Raw genomic sequence first — 18,945 nt, forward strand, 5'->3', positions numbered from 1 at the left:
GCCCTTGAGTTTTTGTTTTGTGTATGTCAAAATGAAGTAAATTGTGCTCAATGGACAGTGTTCCGTGACTCTAGGGCTGTATAAGAACAGGGAAAGGGAGACAGAGGTACAGCAGTTGTCTCAGTCAGGGCTTCAGAACATGACATCTGGAACAGCCTATCAATTATTTGGGATGCTCACTGTTGTCTCTCAACCATAAACTCCCCTCTGAAAGCTTTTCAGTCAGTTTAGTATTTCCTGTGTCACAGGGCTCATGGTACAACACTGAAGTAAAAAAGGCAGTGATGCAGTGGAAGGTGTAAGACAGCATGGTAGAGTTATTAGATGTTTATTATTATACCCCAAAAATACTTGTGCTTACACAATTTTCCTGATTATTTGTTTGAGGGCCACATTTAACCGTTCAATTTAAACCCTAAAATGTAAAGTTGCCTGGTCATGGATTTACTTGGTATAAGGTCAACAGTGATGTGTATAACACCGTTTCGGAACAATTTACTGGTTTACTAATGTTAATATTTCGTTGTACAAATCCTTCAGACACAGTTCATGGACTACATCACCAATAGAACTTGTGAAAGATGAAGTGACCACAGAACTCAAGTGGTAAGGTCCAGCTATGCCTTGGGCAGCCTACTGCCATAGACATTACATCACACCCAGCATGGTCTATGTAGAGGGGGCTTATAGAGACCAGGAGAGCAGGCTACTCAGAGTCAGTGTTAGGGCCAGAGGGCTGAGGGAGAGAATCGTCCCAGCACTGTCTGGGTTGGGGACAGGGTAGCCGTAGCTGGTCCTGCAGTCGTTTTTCACTTCTTCATAAGGGATGGGCAGATCATCTGGAGCTGTACCCTTCAGGCTGTCTCGTACCTGGAAGATAGGAGTTCAGAGTCAGGGAGGGTAACAAAGCACTGCACCAAATAGTGCATTAAATATGCCTGTAATCTCTGTGTATGCACTGTGTTCTGTATTGCATCAGCCCTCTTTTAAATGGATCTATGGAGGCTTGTGTGTTGATGTCAATTTGTGGAAACAGTGGTGTTGTGAGTGGTTCTGAGCTGTAGAGGTCAGTGTGTCACTTTTACTGTCGTACTCACACGCTCCACCTCTCTGAACACTCTGAGCAGGTTGTCTCCCAGAGCAGCTTTCACCTCAACATCTGTCCATCCTCTCCTCAGCAGCTCTGCCACCAGAGCAGGGTACTTAGACACGTCCTCCAGCCCCCCCGGTACCCTGACAGACAGCACAGGTAGAGAGGGGTGTGTGTGTCAAACTGAAGCCAATATTATGCAATTCTTCTGAACTCCTCCCCCGGCAGAATGGGTTTCTTTCCATGTAAAACATTTATCAAATATTTTACTACCACTACTCAGACATGACTTTTGATATATTTTTTAAATACTACTACTATATCTACTCAGACATATGACTTTATACTTTTTTACTGGTATATTACAATTAGCACCTTTTAAGATAATGCACTTTGCTCAATCAAGTTCATTGGTGTTTTATTGTAACTAGGTGAATAACTCCTAGGTCAATTCACTCGACTCACCTGCCCACTCCATCATAATCCCCACCAAAACCAATGATACTGTGTCCAGCCACATTCTTTATGTGGTCAAAGTGATCTAGATTGAACATGAAAAGAAAGGTGAATATGCAGGGCAGTCAGAAAGTATTCAGACCCCTTCCCTTTTTCCAATTTATTTTTACGTTACAGCCTTATTCTAAAACTGATTCAGACTCTTTGCTGTCAGACTCAAAATTGAGCTCAGGTGCATCCTGTTTCCATTGATCATCCTTGAGATGTTTCTACAACTGGATTGGAGTCCACCTGTAGTAAATTCAATTGATTGGACATCATTTGGAAGGGCACACACCTGTCTATTTGACAGTGAATGTCAGAGCAAAAACCAAGCCATAAGGTCAAAGGAATTGTCCGTAGTGCTCCGAGACAGGATTGTGTTGAGGCACAGATCTGGGGAAGGGTACCAAAACATTTATGCAGCTATGAAGGTCTCCAAGAATAGAGTGGCCTCCAACATTCTTAACTGAAAGAAGTTTGGAACCACAAAGACTCTTTCTAGAGCTGGCCAAACTGAACAATTGGGGGAGAAGGGCCTTGGTCAGGGAGGTGGCCAAGAACCTGATGGACAGAGCTCCAGAGTTCCTCTGTGGAGATGAGAACCTTCCAGAAGAACAACCATCTCTGCAGCACTCCACCAATCAGGTCTTTATGGTAGTGGCCACACGAAAGCCCACTTGGAATTTGCCAAAAGGCCCCTAAAGACTCAGACCATGAAAAACAAGATTCTCTGGTCAGATGAAACCAAGATTGAACTCTTTGGCGTGAATGCCAAGCGTCACATCTGGAGGAAACCTGGCACCATCCCTACGGTGAAGCATGGGGGTGGCAGCATCATGCTGTGGGGATGTTTTTCAGCGGCAGGGACTGGGAGACTAGTCAAGATCGAGGCAAAGATGAACGGAGCAAAGTACAGAGAGAACCTTTGATGAAAATCTGCTCCAGAGCGCTCAGGACCTCAGACTGGGGCGAAGGTTCACCTTCCAACAGGACAACGACCCTAAGCACACAGGCAAGATAACGCAGGAGTCTCACCACAAGTCTCAATGTCCTTGAATGGCTCAGCCAGAGCCCAGACTTGAACCCGATCGAACATCTCTGGAGAGACCTGAAAATAGCTGTACAGCGACGCTCCCCATCCAAACTCAGAGCTTGAGAGGATCTGCAGGGAAGAATGTGAGAAACTCCCCAAATACAGGTGTCCCAAGCTTGTAGCGTCAAGACTCTAGGCTGTAATCGCTTCAACAAAGTACCGAGTGAAGTGTCTGAATATTTATGTAAATGTAATATTTCAGTGTATTTTTTTATACATTTGCAAAAATGTATAAAAACATGTTTTCACTTTGTCGTTATGAGGTATGGTGTGTAGATGGGTGAGAATTATAATATTTTGAATTCATTTTGAATTCAGACTAACACAAAATGAGGAATAAGTCAAGGGGTATGAATACTTTCTGAAGAAACTGTATAATAATTTGAGAGACAAGGTTGGGTGAGTGAGTGAGTGAGTGATTGGTGGAGAGTAAAAAGTAATGATAAAAATGATGACCATGACTCAGCTACTCACCTGCCACCTGTGATAGGTTGGCTGTATTGCTGCATGTGACATAGTCGTTGTAAAAGTTCACCATGACAATTCCTTTTTTGTCTTGCTGGTGAGAAAAAAGGACAGAGACATATAAACTGTATGATAAGTCAGAACTATAAACTCAAGTCACTAACCATTACAATGAAGAACTGTAGCTACCATGTTGGTGTAGTCAGTTGGGCTTTTATGTTCTGTTGTTAACATTTTATGGTGCTATATAGAAATACAATGTTCCTTCATCTGTAGTTTTATGGGCCCTTACCACTGAATAGCTCAAACGTTTCCCGTACTCTTGTTGGTAAAGCTATTGTCAGCATGAGGTATTTCACAATAAATGCTTCTGACGTGAGCTGGGTTTAATAGTGTAATAAAACGTTTTAGTTTGTGTCTGTTTTCCAAGTTACTGGAAAGATCTGATGGCTTTTCTAACTTCCTTTTGATATCTTTGTAGTTTTAATATCACTGTAGACATTACCACGTTTTTTTTCTCAGTCTTATTGCTTACTCTTCTTTGCCTCAACCTTCCCTTTCTCATCCTCCCCTCAGCCTATATTCCCAGACACCTCCTTTTCACTCTTAAACCCCTTTTCAGTTCCCTGTCTGTTTCCTCAATCCATGTTCTTCCCCTTATCCTCCGTCACATACCCCTTCATCCGATCACGTCCACTCACCACTCAATCTCAGGTCCAATTCCTTTATACACCTCACCCTCCAATCCCCTCACTCTACCTGCTCTCCTAGTCCTTCTCCTCTCACTACCCGACTCCCAATACTCTATCCCCTCGTCTCTCACCCTTCTCCCCTGACTCACCACCCTCCTCGGGGAAGGGATGAGGTCTAAGGAGAAGGAATGACCAAGTCCCTCATATACAGTGCCTTGCGAAAGTATTCGGCCTCCTTGAACTTTGCGACCTTTTGCCACATTTCAGGCTTCAAACATAAAGATATAAAACTGTATTTTTTTGTGAAGAATCAACAACAAGTGGGACACAATCATGAAGTGGAACGACATTTATTGGATATTTCAAACTTTTTTAACAAATCAAAAACTGAAAAATTGGGCATGCAAAATTATTCAGCCCCTTTACTTTCAGTGCAGCAAACTCTCTCCAGAAGTTCAGTGAGGATCTCTGAATGATCCAATGTTGACCTAAATGACTAATGATGGTAAATACAATCCACCTGTGTGTAATCAAGTCTCCGTATAAATGCACCTGCACTGTGATAGTCTCAGAGGTCCGTTAAAAGCGCAGAGAGCATCATGAAGAACAAGGAACACACCAGGCAGGTCCGAGATACTGTTGTGAAGAAGTTTAAAGCCGGATTTGGATACAAAAAGATTTCCCAAGCTTTAAACTTCCCAAGGAGCACTGTGCAAGCGATAATATTGAAATGGAAGGAGTATCAGACCACTGCAAATCTACCAAGACCTGGCCGTCCCTCTAAACCTTCAGCTCATACAAGGAGAAGACTGATCAGAGATGCAGCCAAGAGGCCCATGATCACTCTGGATGAACTGCAGAGATCTACAGCTGAGGTGGGAGACTCTGTCCATAGGACAACAATCAGTCGTATATTGCACAAATCTGGCCTTTATGGAAGAGTGGCAAGAAGAAAGCCATTTCTTAAAGATATCCATAAAAAGTGTCGTTTAAAGTTTGCCAAAAGCCACCTGGGAGACACACCAAACATGTGGAAGAAGGTGCTCTGGTCAGATGAAACCAAAATTGAACTTTTTGGCAACAATGCAAAACGTTATGTTTAGCGTAAAAGCAACACAGCTGAACACACCATCCCCACTGTCAAACATGGTGGTGGCAGCATCATGGTTTGGGCCTGCTTTTCTTCAGCAGGGACAGGGAAGATGGTTAAAATTGATGGGAAGATGGATGGAGCCAAATACAGGACCATTCTGGAAGAAAACCTGATGGAGTCTGCAAAAGACCTGAGACTGGGACGGAGATTTGTCTTCCAACAAGACAATGATCCAAAACATAAAGCAAAATCTACAATGGAATGGTTCAAAAATAAACATATCCAGGTGTTAGAATGGCCAAGTCAAAGTCCAGACCTGAATCCAATCGAGAATCTGTGGAAAGAACTGAAAACTGCTGTTCACAAATGCTCTCCATCCAACCTCACTGAGCTCGAGCTGTTTTGCAAGGAGGAATGGGAAAAAATGTCAGTCTCTCGATGTGCAAAACTGATAGAGACATACCCCAAGCGACTTACAGCTGTAATCGCAGCAAAAGGTGGCGCTACAAAGTATTAACTTAAGGGGGCTGAATAATTTTGCACGCCCAATTTTTCAGTTTTTGATTTGTTAAAAAAGTTTGAAATATCCAATAAATGTCGTTCCACTTCATGATTGTGTCCCACTTGTTGTTGATTCTTCACAAAAAAATACAGTTTTATATCTTTATGTTTGAAGCCTGAAATGTGGCAAAAGGTCACAAATTTCAAGGGGGCCGAATACTTTCGCAAGGCACTGTATATTCTGTAATCCACTATCCCCTTGCCCCTTTCCCCCTTCACTCACCACCTTCTTCAGGACGTCGTCAGGCACGTTCCTCTTGTGTGGGCACACAGCGTAGGCAGAGGAGTGACTGAAGATGACTGGGGCTTTGGACAGGTCTAGAACCTGGTTCATCACATTCTCTGACACGTGGGCCAAGTCTATCAACATCCCAATGCGGTTCATCTCAAATATCAGTTGCTGTCGGGTGGAGAAAAAAATGAATGTTTCTGCCAGGACTGGGGGAAATGACCCTCTTACTGTGTCACCCTACTGGTGTTATAGAGACAATTCTATGTGATTCATTCAGCCTATCAAACCTAATGATATGGTTTGTAGCTAGGATCAAGGGAATGAACTTGTTCTCATCCAGTGTGTTTTATACAAGTGATATCATACTGCTATAACATAAATGAACATCTAAAGGCAAACTAGACGAAAATGAGTCTTTGAGTGTAACCCAATAGTTTCTGAGGAATTGCTCATTTGACAAAAATATTTACTTGGAATATTGCCTATGTTTTTGACAGAAGCAGAAGTACTAAAAGCCGCACCAAATAGTATCATAGATTTGACCTTTGTTATGAGTGGGGTATTTCCAGTGTGTGTGTGTGTGTGGCTCAGTGTGATAGACCAACCTTGCCAAACTCAGACAGTCCATTGTGCTGCGATGGCTCGGCTCCCGAATCCACAAGCCAATTATCTGCCCTGGGGGGGAAAACACACACAACCACAGTAAAACACCAGGCCAGCTTCTGGAAGTGATCTTTCCCTTCCACTCTCCTATATCCTGCTAACATGATATGAATCAGTGAGGGGCTGAGGGATTCAATAGACTCTGTAGTCTGTCCAGGGCCATGGTTTGATTAGCAGGCCCATCTGTTTAGACGGCCCCCCCAGAATATGACACCTCTGAAACAGGTGGCGACAGGAATCCCCTATTTTCCCCACCACAGAATTTAGTGAAATACAGTCTTTTTTTGTTGTCTATTAATAAGCAGTTTCAGCTGTTACCTGTTGTGTCTCATTCATTTACATTCGTGTCATTTCTATCTTAGCTGTATGTGCTCTTTGAGAGAGCATCATATGGTGTGGAAAGCGTTGATATGCTTAGGAATCTCAACTATGAAGTACGACAAAAAAAATGTTGAGCACCTTGTCACTTACTAAGTATAATCTGTGGCACCTAGTCCCCAGACCAGGGTGGCCCTGTCGTCAGCAGGGTAGCAGAGCCTACTCACCATGGTGTGTTGCAGCTGTGGGTGAGGGTGAGGTAGCGGACCCCCAGGTGGTACATGGTACGCAGGGTTCCCAGGCTGCTGTCCAAAGAGTGTCCTCCTTCCACCCCGATCAGACTGGCTGTCCTGTTCTGACTAAAGGCATCCACGATATCTGTGGTAAAAGAAATACTTGATGATACAGGTGGGTGAATGCAACTCTGTTATCTATGGTATTTCACAGTTGAGTGTTCCAAAGGGGTTTCATTCTCGTAACCAAATGTATGGCTCCATTCAATCTGTATCGCGGATGTTCAGCTCTACAGTGTGTTTGAAATTTAAAGGCAATGTTCCCGTGTTGGCGGAGACTGCATTCACGGTAAACGCTGCATATGTTGGCTCAATTGGAAATGACCTTTAAATGTACATTGTGGAATCTATGACACTTTCACTTTACATATTGAGTAAAGCCCTTACTGTATAACTTTTGATTCCACTTTTTTTTGTAGATGACTCACCTTTGCTGCTGGTAGCAAACATGAAGGCTTCTGGGTATTTCATGCACATTCTGTGGATGACGTCAATCTGCTCCAGAGTTTGTCTGGCTGCGTCTTTGTACTGAGTGTCACATGGTACATATGCTGCCCAGAACTGCAAGTGGACAGTAAACGTTTTATCAGTTTATTACGTAATACAGAGTTCCCCAACTGGCGGGCTTCTTGTGGTCAATTTGCAGTCTACAAATTATTTGTAATTATGTTCTGGCCCCCCAACCATCCACTCAAGAAGAAAAAAATCGACCCGCGGCTGAAGCTAGGGTCCTTGATTTAATATGTGTATTATTATCAACCACCCTCACATACACCGTTTTGTGCGTCCTTGTCAGTTTGTGTGGGTGCATGCGTGTGTGTACCTGTGCTGCCAGTCGTCCCTCCCTGATCTTGGGGATGTTGGTGTGTGTGTTGTTGAGGGTGTACAGATCCACTTGGTTCAGCTGGTTGTTAAACTTCATCCTCAACTGCCAGGGCAGATCATTATGGCTGTGGAGTCAAGACAGAGAGATCAACGCATGATACTATTCATGCAGGGCAGTCAGTGCTGCTAACACACAGCCGTTATTTAACTGTACATTAGGACAGAACCATCTTGAAACGTTAAAAAGCAGCCTCCAAAATCTTAGCGAAGCATATACTGTCACGCCTGCTCCCGAGCACGACGCACTCCTGCCACCATCATTACGCATACCTGCCTCCCCCCCCCCCCCCCCGTCACACACATCAGCGATCATTGGACTCACCTGGACTCAATCCCCTCTGTCATTACCTCCCCTATATCTGTCTGGTTCCCCACTCTGTTCCCCGCTTCTGCATTGATTGTCATACGTCCTTGTTTACCCGTGTGCTGACGCTGTTCCCTGTCCTGTTACCTGTCCGTTCCTCATTAAATGTTCAACTCCCCGTACCTGCTTCTCATCTCCAGCGTCAGTCTTTACACATACAATACACACCTTACATTGGCACGTCTTCTGTGCCATTAACATTACAGTGTGAATCAAATATGTCGATGTAATGTATTATAAACGATTCATTTTGGTTTAAACATTCAAAATCACCCATTCTAGGGTCTTGTGAGGAGAGACAAACGTGTTAGTCACTTACCCATCAATCAGTGGTGTCTCTGACATTAGCCTCAGTGCGTTGTTCATGTGTTCATCCTGTGTCAAGGAGAGCTTGAGAACACAGGACAGCATCAGCAGAGTCCCCCATACACTACCTCCAGACAACATCTCTTACTCTCTCAAACTACACCCTAGCTAACACACAATCTGATCCAGCCTGACCTGGACTTGTCCTCTCCAACAGCCTCTGGTTCACTACAGCCACTATGGTTTTCTCTCTAACCCTGTTTGTTACTAACTCAAAAAAAGTTTTTCAATACATTTCTCAGCCTACACTAAGTTAGTTTGACTTTGGTCTGTCTGGTGCTTCTTCAGATTTCACAGTTCACTGTGTTCCCTCCGAACTCTTCCTCTGTCCCCAAAGTGTCTCTTTGTGGGCCAGGGTCAAATACTTGAGATAGTTTATTATGCCTACTCTGTCATTATCTCTTTGGTTGTAAAATCAACACATGAAGTTGAGCATATTGGTTAATGTGTAACGTTCAGTACAACTCCCTCAAGTTTGAAATCCATAAGCAAGACAACCCCAGTAATGATATAGATGTGGATTATCGTTGGAAAGTGCCCGATGATGGCATGACCACTTAAATAATAAAATGTTATAAACATGTGTTCTAAATATATGTAGAGAGCACCCCATCAACAATATGTGCTGAGGGTCGGAGTTTATCAGGGGTCAGTGCAAGTTTAATAAGATGGGTTAACCTTCTACTCTACTCGGAGTGGAGTCACTGTTATACGTCCACAAATATAAATACAAATATACAAATATAAATACGTCTATATTTGAGTCACAATACCACAATACCAATACCAATACAATGACAGGTATGATAGAAAAATGACATATTTACCTGATTTGTTTGATATTAATAGTTAACGATTATATACTTAACCAATAGTAAGACATTTCTGTTCTATGAAATGTCTGTGTGAACAGAGATGAGCCTAATAACCTACAGCTACCATTCCATAGATAAGATGTGGTGGGCGTAACTGAGATAAAGAGAGCCTGGAGGAATAGGAATTTAAAAAATGTAAAAGCAAGCCAACGCCTGTTCTTAATCAGGAAATTAAAGGGGTTTGGGGTCAGCCAGGATGTTCTGGAGAGGGTGTACAGCAGCTTGGTGGAGAGCATCCTCGTGTTCAATATGACAGTCTGGTATGGTAATCTGAGCGTAGAGGAGCAATAGCAAACTGACCAGAATAGTAAACACAGCCAGCAAAGTAATTGGTCGACCACAGGCGTATTTGAGCATTCTGTTCCACAAGGCAACCAAAAAGAAGACACTGGCTGTCGTTGGCGACCCCTCCCACCCCCTACACCCTCAGTCGAGAGACTTCCCTCTGAACGGTGCTTCAGAATAACAGAACAGCGGGTTCAAACATTAATTCGTTCCTTGTGCTGTTGGACAACTAAATGCAAAGTAAATTGTATCGATATATGTACTTATCTATCTAGTGCAGTTGGGACAGTGGTCGTTTGCGACTGAATGTATTAATGTCCTCTGTGTTGTTAGTGCATGCAACATGATGGACTGACTGGTTTAAATGTGTGAGAGTGTATGTGATTATTTTAATGAAGGTGATGCCAAAGAAAAATGTCCATCCTGGATGGACAATAAAGTTTTATTCTATTCTATTGTATAGAACAAAACCCTTATTGTGTCTATTTATTCTTGCATCTGAGAAGCAACACCAGAGGCAGATAAGCATCTTTAGTGACAACAATATAGAAACTGCATTGTCTGTAAAGGCTAGGCTACTGGGCCCAAAAGTCAAGACTGTTGGGTTGACTAGTCTCATTATTGCAATAATGAATCAATGTTAAATAAAGATGATAGTTTGAAGAAATGACAAAGTCTCTCTCAGGATGAATTTCTACATCACAGGACAACAGGTACAGTAGCCTAGTGGTTAAGTGTTGGGCCAGTAAACGAAAGGATGCTGGTTTTAATCCCTGAGCCAACTAGGTGAAACGTGTCAATGTGCAGTTTAGCAAGGCACTTAACGCTAATTGCTCTGGATAAGAGCATCTGCTAAAGGACAAAATATGTAAAAAGACAAAATAAACATCAGTAAAAATATAAAAGTTTTTTTTATGCTCATGAGTAAACACACACTTCTTCAATTCACACAAGGTTAACCTCTGCACCCTCAGTGAAAATTATAATTATAGAGGAACATTCTTGTCATTCTTGCTTTTATCCCTTTTAGGCCACAATTTAACCAGACTATGCTGCTTTGCTATGCTGTCTCTGTACAGGTTCTGCTTCATGGTAGCTCTCTAACCTTTGATGAGAAAGATAATTAATTCATACAGCTCCTAAATAATTAACTAGGTGCAATGTACATAACTCAAATTGTATGTGTTCTGCTTTGAATGGTTATTTTCAATAAATCAAATGATTTGGCTTTCAGCGTTAATCCTTTTCTCAAATGACAGGCAGTGAATCTGGTCTCTGTATATCAATATAGCAGTGGGATATCTGAACGCTAGTACATAACCCTTGTAGTCAGTCTATAGGCTGTTTTTTATCTTATATGATAAGGCTTCTTTTTCCATTAAGAGGTAAATATCATGTTCTTCCTGTCAAATGGCTTCTTGTTGAATTATGTCATTATTGATGTTGATATTGTTTAGTTTTGTGTTGTGTTGTGTAGTGGCTTTGCTGGCATGCATTCCCCAACATTTTTTTGTTTGTCCCAACAAGATTTACAAAAATCGCCACTGGATTTGACTATAGCTGGAAATGCAAACTTCTACTGTATTCGAGGTGAAAAAGGCTTATAAAGTTTGTAATTTCCACTTAAAAATGTCAGACTTGATTTGTCCTAACTAAAACTTTGTCAACCCCTACATAAATGTCCATTAATTATAATCCATACAATAATTCACATTTCCTGTTGTTGTAGGATTGTTTTCCTACTGTGAAACTGGTCAAATTAAGAGCCTTTATCTGTACCCTATAGCAAGTTCCTTGTGGAACCTTGGCTGTATAAGTGCTCATCTAGACCACTTGTGTTCACAGATGATTGTGGCCCCCTTACGTGTTGAGCAGAGTGGTCTGTGTATGTCCATGTTTCTGGAGCCCCACTCTGAATTAAGAAAGCCATCGCTAACACTTTCTGCCCAGTCTTTAAATGTACGTAAGACACTCAGTCTCTCTCTCTCTGTTCTCGTAGTCTCACCTACACATCGCATTTCTGGGCTATGTCCCAACACACACACACACACACACAGGCAGAGAGAGAGAGAGAGAGAGCTCATTCCCCAGACATTTGTCTCGTGTTTATGAAACGTGAGGCGCTTTGTACTTTTATGTTGATATTGGGTGATCACAATGTGTTCTGAGGTCTGATTGGGAGACTGACTTTAATTTCCTGTCTTCCTGTTTCCCTTCTCATCTACATCCCCAGGAATTCCTGTGTGTGTGTGTTTCTGAGAACATGTATGTGAGTAAAATATATTTTATTTTCCATAGGGCCTGAGTTATCATACCATTATTAGACGAGTAGAATGTGGCTTTTAGAAGGAGCCTTATCGGAAAGCCTTTCATGTTGCTGAACTGACAAAGAAAAGTCAAACAGCCATTCAGAGTAAAATCCATTAATAATATTTGTTCTCAATCGCTCTGACGTTGTGGAGAGGACACTGTGCAAACAGCTGTTTGGCTTTGTCTCATGTCCTCCACTGTATCTGGGAAACTAATATCTGCCAAGCCAACCAGGAAACATTCACAGCTGACATATTTACAGTGCCCGACCACACAAATGTGCCTTTTCAACATGCAACAATATCAGAGATACTGTATATCCACAGAAGCCTGTGAACTCTACCAGAGCGACCCCGTCTTCCACAGAAAATTCATATTGAACTAGTCCGATATTTAATTGTTATAGATATGGCTGGTATACAAACACGCATTTGATAACGCTAGTACACACTTAAAGAGTGTTTGTTGAGTGTTCTTTGGTAAGGGTAATGGTGTTATGTGGAATCAAACGAACCCTTCAAGCCCTTCAATGGTTATTGTCCTCCATCCACACCTGAGAAGCTGGGACAGTTCTGACTGGTTGTGGTGACTGTGGCCAACTCTCCCATGACTAAACTACTAGACTAAATGGTGTTGTATGAGTGACAGACCCTCACTCCAGGTGGGAGCTGAGGGGTAAGGTTTTCCCAGTGGACAGAATAAAGAGAAAGTAGAAAAGAGAGCTTTATATGGAGTTGAGAGGATTGTATGACAGGATGCCAGAGACACCAGCATGCAGAGATCAAGTCACTGAGAGATATGATGTAAGATAATACTTTATCATACAGGGCATCAGAAAACTCTAACTGGTGAAAATTAAATAAAAAACGGAAAATATTGCACCTTTTTGACAATTCTTCCATGTGTCCGAACCCCCTGCAACCCCAATCCCCTCCCGTTGAATGTAGTGTTTTATATCACACATACAGTGGGGATAATTGAATTAAGTCACTAATAGAGACAGGGAGTTATCACTATCTCCAAAAGCAGATTATCTGATTTGCTTATATCCCTGGCCTGTGCATAAGGGCTGAACAAACCTTCACTCTGAAAGTTACTGGATTTAAATAGATTACTATTCAGTGTTGCAGACAGCACTGTGTATGTGTGACATGTTTCATCTGTCCTTCTGTGGTTTCTCTGCCTTTGTCATCGATTCGGATTGAGTTTGCAGATTAGGTTATATAACATTACATGATCAAAACATAGATAAGGTAGATAAGCAGCAAAATAATTACAATCAAATCACGTCAAATAATAACAAGAATTCGCTATTAGTTTTGTCTGTACCTGTCGGAATAATATAATAAGGACTAGCACATCCTTCACCTATTATTAACAGAATACAAATGATTTTCCCTTCTGACCCTAGATTGGCATATCTCACCCTTTGACTGCACCAAGTGTAATTCTGTCTGACTACTGACATTACAAGCACTATGAGGTTCAGTGTAGCATTTGAGACCCAGTATGACTGCAATGATGCTGTCTCTGTTGGAGGACACCAGCTTTCAGCCGCTTGATTATGTTTGAGAACCTATTTATACATTCAGATGAAGGACATGATTAATTATTGACTCAGGAGACGGCATTTCAGAGTTGTTACTTAGTTCACTGCTTCTTAGTTCCTGTATGTCAACATGCTGCCCAGACAAGGTCTGAAGATAATAAGAAAAGAGGGAAGTTCAAATACGATATTGAAGCCAAATGGCTGAGAAGATCAGGCATGAAATTATGTTTTTGACGGTCTGAATCTCTTGCAGGAAACGTTGTGGTTCTGTTTCAACTGAGCAGCAGCCACTGTGCACAAACTCAACTGCTTCATTCTTCATTCATTTTTCTTCTTGGGTCTGAGAGGCAGTGCTCATTGGCTTTGATGTCAATTGGTAATGCATTCCCGATTTAACAAGGTTCTGGCTGACAGAGTTTGATTGAACAAAAAAGAAAAGGCTTAACTTCCTGAAGTGGATGAGATTATGTTGTAATTGGGACCAATTTGGATAGAGGCACAGAGAGGAAAGGCAACTTACACGCGACACTTACCTCTAGTCCCTTTCTATGCTGAAGTGAGTAGCATAGCCAATGAGGTTGACTTTTTAGGGAAGATCAAAATACTAATTATTCTGCTGCTGTTGGGAGTGGTTTGATGGTCTCCCCTTCATCACTATTCCTGATAAGTTGTAGTGATTCAAATGAATAATTCACTTAATTCACATTTTTTAAATGTTCCATCTTACCTCTTCTGGAACATTTTCAATAAATTGATGCAATTTACAGGAACTTCTGGTCTGTTTTTTACCCAATTGTAAATTATATATTTTTCATATTGAGTTCCCCATGGAAAGCTTTCAAAAGTTGCATAGTCATTTTATGTAAACATGTTTCTCTGGCTAAAAGCTCTGATGTGTGAGAACCGAGTGATGATGATGATAATGATTTGGACAAACAGACAAACAGACAGGGATGCAGACAGGCAGGCCTGGTTTGGAACTACAGTGGTCTCCAAAATTACTGGCACCCCTGACTGGCAATGCACAAATAATGCTTAAACAAATATAAACAATATAATTATAGAGATAAACTCAAAATACCAACATGTGAGAAATACTGTACTTTATTAATGTTTCAATGGAACCAAACCAGCACATGCGTATAATATGCATGTACACATGAATGTGTGTCTGCATATGTCTTGCATGTTGTAAATATACTATGAGTTCTAGTCTATATCTGTGGAGCCTGTGCCTGTCTCTGAGCAGGAGTGACTGTATTCTGTCTTTGTGGGTGGTTGGTGGGTTAAAGGCACTGTGCCAGGCTTCTTTTCTTCACAGTTCCCTCAGTGGCTAAGTGCCTTTCCACGTTCTAACATGATGGGGCATTACGATGGTCTAAATGAGAGGGGAGAGGTACTAAATGTCTGTCACACCTGTTTTGGGCAGCAGCCCGCGATGGCCTTCTCTCTTGTCCTCACCCAGCCTTATTTACAGGAGAGGCAGCTGGACCATGGGTAGCGGGGGAGTTGTCTCTGTCTCTCTCTGTCTCTCTCTCTCGTTGTTCCATACTCATTTTCTGTCATATATTATATATTGCTCTCTCCTTCGCTTGATATGCAACATTCAATTTCTTGCTCGCGACAGTTTTCTTGATCGTCTCTCTCCCTGTCTCTGACACACGCAGGGTCATCACCCAGGGAACAGTGGGTACGTTGATGGTGGGTATTATGTTGGGTATTATGTTGGCTAAACACCCCAGAGCATGTCACACAGTTCCCCTGACATGAATCCATGTGAAAACATGTAGATATTTGTAACGGTCGTCGTATGAAGAAGGTGTGGACCAAAGCGCAGCGTGGTAAGTGTTCATGTTATTTTTATTTAAACTGAACACAAAACAAACTAACAAAGAGAATGACTGAAAACGAAACAGTCCTGTCAGGTGCAGAAATAGAAAACAACTACCCACAAAACACAGGTGGGAAAAGGATACCTAAGTATGGTTCTCAATCAGAGACAACGATAGACAGCTACCTCTGATTGAGAACCATACCCGGCCAAACACACAGAAATAGAAAACATAGAACACACAACATAGAATGCCCACCCCAACTCACGCCCTGACCAAACCAAAATAGAGACCTGAAAGGATCTCTAAGGTCAGGACGTGAAAATATTAAGATGGCTGGAGCCAGGTCTGGTCTATAACGACATGGGTGACATGTAGACCTCAGTAGGGCATATAGGGCTCTTGGATGTGAGAAATATGCTCTTGATTTAATTATAATGGATTGCATAAACAGTATAGTGCACAGTGACTAAACACTTTGGTCACACAACCATCAGTGTCATGCTACTCTCTGAAACTAAGGAGGGTTCTGGGGAGAGTCCTCTTCAGACAGACAACTCTCCCAACAAATTGTGAGGTTTGCTAAGGCAGGGCTTAAAATGTGGGTGGGAGTTGTTCTCATGTTTAGCTAGGGCAACAAGCAGATATGGCAGTGACGTCACCGGTGTGGCGCATCCCATTTCCAACTTGTCCTCCATGTCACAACTCGCGCCGGAACTTCTACAGACGCGTATGCAGGAAAATTGGTACATTGTGGGATGCAACCCATCTGTCTAGAGAGACTATTGTCATGCTACACATTGAAATGTTTTTACATCTGAAAGTCTGCTGAGATTTGTCTGACTTCACTCCCACACAACAATTTGTCTGTTACTTAATCAAAGAAGAAAGTGAGTCAGAGGAGTCTCATACAGTGAAAGCTGTAGAAGTTCAGAGCAGACCAGTACCTATATTCACCAAAGGTTGGGACAGATATTCACAGTGACAATTCTCTCTCCTCTTAGCCCAGTGTACAGATGGAGGGGTGTGAAGAGGATCCCCACAAGCGCTGTGTGTGTGTCTCAGTCGGAGCCTAGTAAAACTGAGGTGTTCTCTGGACAACAGGAGGACTCCAGAGCATCTTATCACAACAGAGTTTTTCTCCTCTTAGCCTGTTTCCATTCATTGTTTCACTGCGCATAACTTAATTAGCAGTTGTTACAATTACACATGCACTGCACAATGTGCATTAGCATAGCTATGGTACTTCTATGAAGTGAATTTGAGGTTGGCTATTGTGATGATTTTAGCCCTTTGCTGCCCTACTCCTCACTCAGTTATACCTGTTTGCTAGGTGCAATTCCATGACAGGTTGGACCAAAGATATTTATGATGTTTTGGATCTTCCTGAAATAGAACCATATGAAGGCCCTTTGGGGAAGGAGGTTTTGGATACCTTTTGAAGTCTAAATCCAAAATTATTCATGAGAAATAATTGATTAAAATTTGTAAATTTGTGACACAACAATGATGAGTCTGTAGATGCTATAAAGTCAGTCTTGGTGTCATTTGAAATATGAGTAGTGTTTAGATTAAGAATAGCTAAATGTCTTTACATTCATTTATCCAAAACATTATAGATATATCTATGTAAATGAAAATTCAACATACAATATATATACAAAAGTATGGGGACACCCCTTCGAGTTGATGGATTCGGATATTTCAGCTACACCCGTTGCTGACAGATGTATAAAATCGAGCACACATCCATGCAATCTCCATAGACAAATATTGGCAGTAGAATGGCTTTAATGAAAAGTTCAGTGACTTTCAACGTGGCACTGTCGTAGGATGCCACCTTTCCAACAGCTAGACTTTCCCCTGTCAACTGTAAGTGCTGTTATTGTGAAGTGGGAGCAACAACGGCTCAGCCGCGAAGTGGTAGGCCACACAAGCTCACAGAATGGGACCACCGAGTGCTGAATCGTATAGCGCGTAAAAATCGTCTGTCCTCAGTTGTAACACTCTCTACCGAGTTCCAAACTGCCTCTGGAAGCAACTTCAGCACAATAACGGTTTGTCGGGAGCTTCATGAAATGGGTTTCCATGGCCAAGCAGCCACACACAAGCCTAAGATCACCATGGACTCTGGAGCAGTGGAAACATGTTCTCTGGAGAACTGAATCCCGCTCCCCCATCTGGCAGTCTGACAGACAAATCTGGATTTGGCGGATTCCAGGAGAACGCTACCTGCCCCAATGCAGTGTAAACTGTAAAGTTTGGTGGAGGAGGAATAATGGTCTGGGACTGTTTTTCATGGTTCGGGCTAGGCCCCTTAGTTCTAGTGAAGGGAAATCTTAATGCTCACGCATACAATGTTATTCTAGATGATTCTGTGCTTGCAACTTTGTGGCAGCAGATTTGGGGAAGGCCCTTTCCTGTTTCTGCATGACAATGATCCGGTTCACAAAGTGAGGTCCATAAAGAAATGGTTTGTTGAGATCAGGTTGGAAGAACTTGACTGGCCTGCACAGAGCCCTGACCTCAACCCCATCAAACACCGACTGCGAGCCAGGCTTAATCCCCCAGCATCAGTGCCTGACCTCACTAATGCTCTTGTGGCTGAATGGAAGCAAGTCCCCGCAGCAATGTTCCAATATCTAGTGGAAAGCCTTCCCAGAAGAGTGGAGGCTGTTATAACAGCAAAGGGGGACCAACTCAACATTAATGCCCATGATTTTGGAATGAAATGTTTGAGCAGGTGTCCACATGTAGTGTATATACATCCAAAGACCCATCTATTCTGAACTATAGATTCAGAGTTATATTTGGATGGTGTATGAGGGCGGCAGCAGGTCTCCACAGTGAAGTCAGTGTGGCATCACAACCACGTGCCACCCTCTGGGTGGCCAGGTGCAGTGCTCTAGCTCTGGCCCCTTCCCCTGATAAACACATTCCTGCCAGGTATGTACTCTCTGAAGCACCACTTGTCTTGCCGTGTAAGTACTAATCAAGCAGCCGGAGTCTGAGAGCAACAGATGAAGATTGATGTCATTAGTTACTGAGGGGACACTCATTGGATCAGCTTGACACACTGCCACTCATTGGATCAGCTTGACACACTGCCACTCATTGATATAAACTGTGATCGGGAGGATTATGACCTTTTGTTAGTGTTCGCATAACTTCCTCATCATGTTCCCATGAGCTGACAGCTTGACAGGCCCAAGAGTGATTGGGACACATGTGACTTGGAACTCACCACTAGTGAAATAATAGACCACTTCCTCTTTGACTAAACCACTTCTTATACTTGTGTTGCTGATGCATGTCACTTGGGGACAGAGTTCATGCTGACCCCCAGCAACAGCTCTGGCACACGCCTTCGTAATGGAACCTAATGTAAATCCTGACATCACTGACAGCAAGACCCATGACGCACAAGCCCCCACAAAGACAACTTCAACAACCAACCCAGACTGAATAACATGACACTCAT

The 18,945-nt window shown here is 42.5% G+C and overlaps 1 protein-coding gene across 1 annotated transcript; it reads right to left on the bottom strand.

Moving 5' to 3' along the window:
* Nucleotides 1-314: 314 nt before the first annotated feature.
* Nucleotides 315-8,946, bottom strand: LOC139412161 (dipeptidase 1). Its single transcript, XM_071158977.1, has 10 exons — nt 8,567-8,946; nt 7,822-7,948; nt 7,427-7,559; nt 6,933-7,083; nt 6,330-6,399; nt 5,716-5,892; nt 3,156-3,240; nt 1,556-1,631; nt 1,098-1,233; nt 315-870 (listed from the first exon to the last, which is right to left on the bottom strand). The coding sequence occupies exons 1-10, from the start codon at nt 8,692-8,694 to the stop codon at nt 685-687; spliced, it is 1,269 nt and encodes a 422-aa protein (XP_071015078.1). The 5' UTR covers nt 8,695-8,946; the 3' UTR covers nt 315-684.
* Nucleotides 8,947-18,945: the final 9,999 nt, after the last annotated feature.

The sequence above is a fragment of the Oncorhynchus clarkii genome, chromosome 6, assembly GCF_045791955.1.
Source record: "Oncorhynchus clarkii lewisi isolate Uvic-CL-2024 chromosome 6, UVic_Ocla_1.0, whole genome shotgun sequence".
Lineage (NCBI taxonomy): Eukaryota > Metazoa > Chordata > Actinopteri > Salmoniformes > Salmonidae > Oncorhynchus > Oncorhynchus clarkii.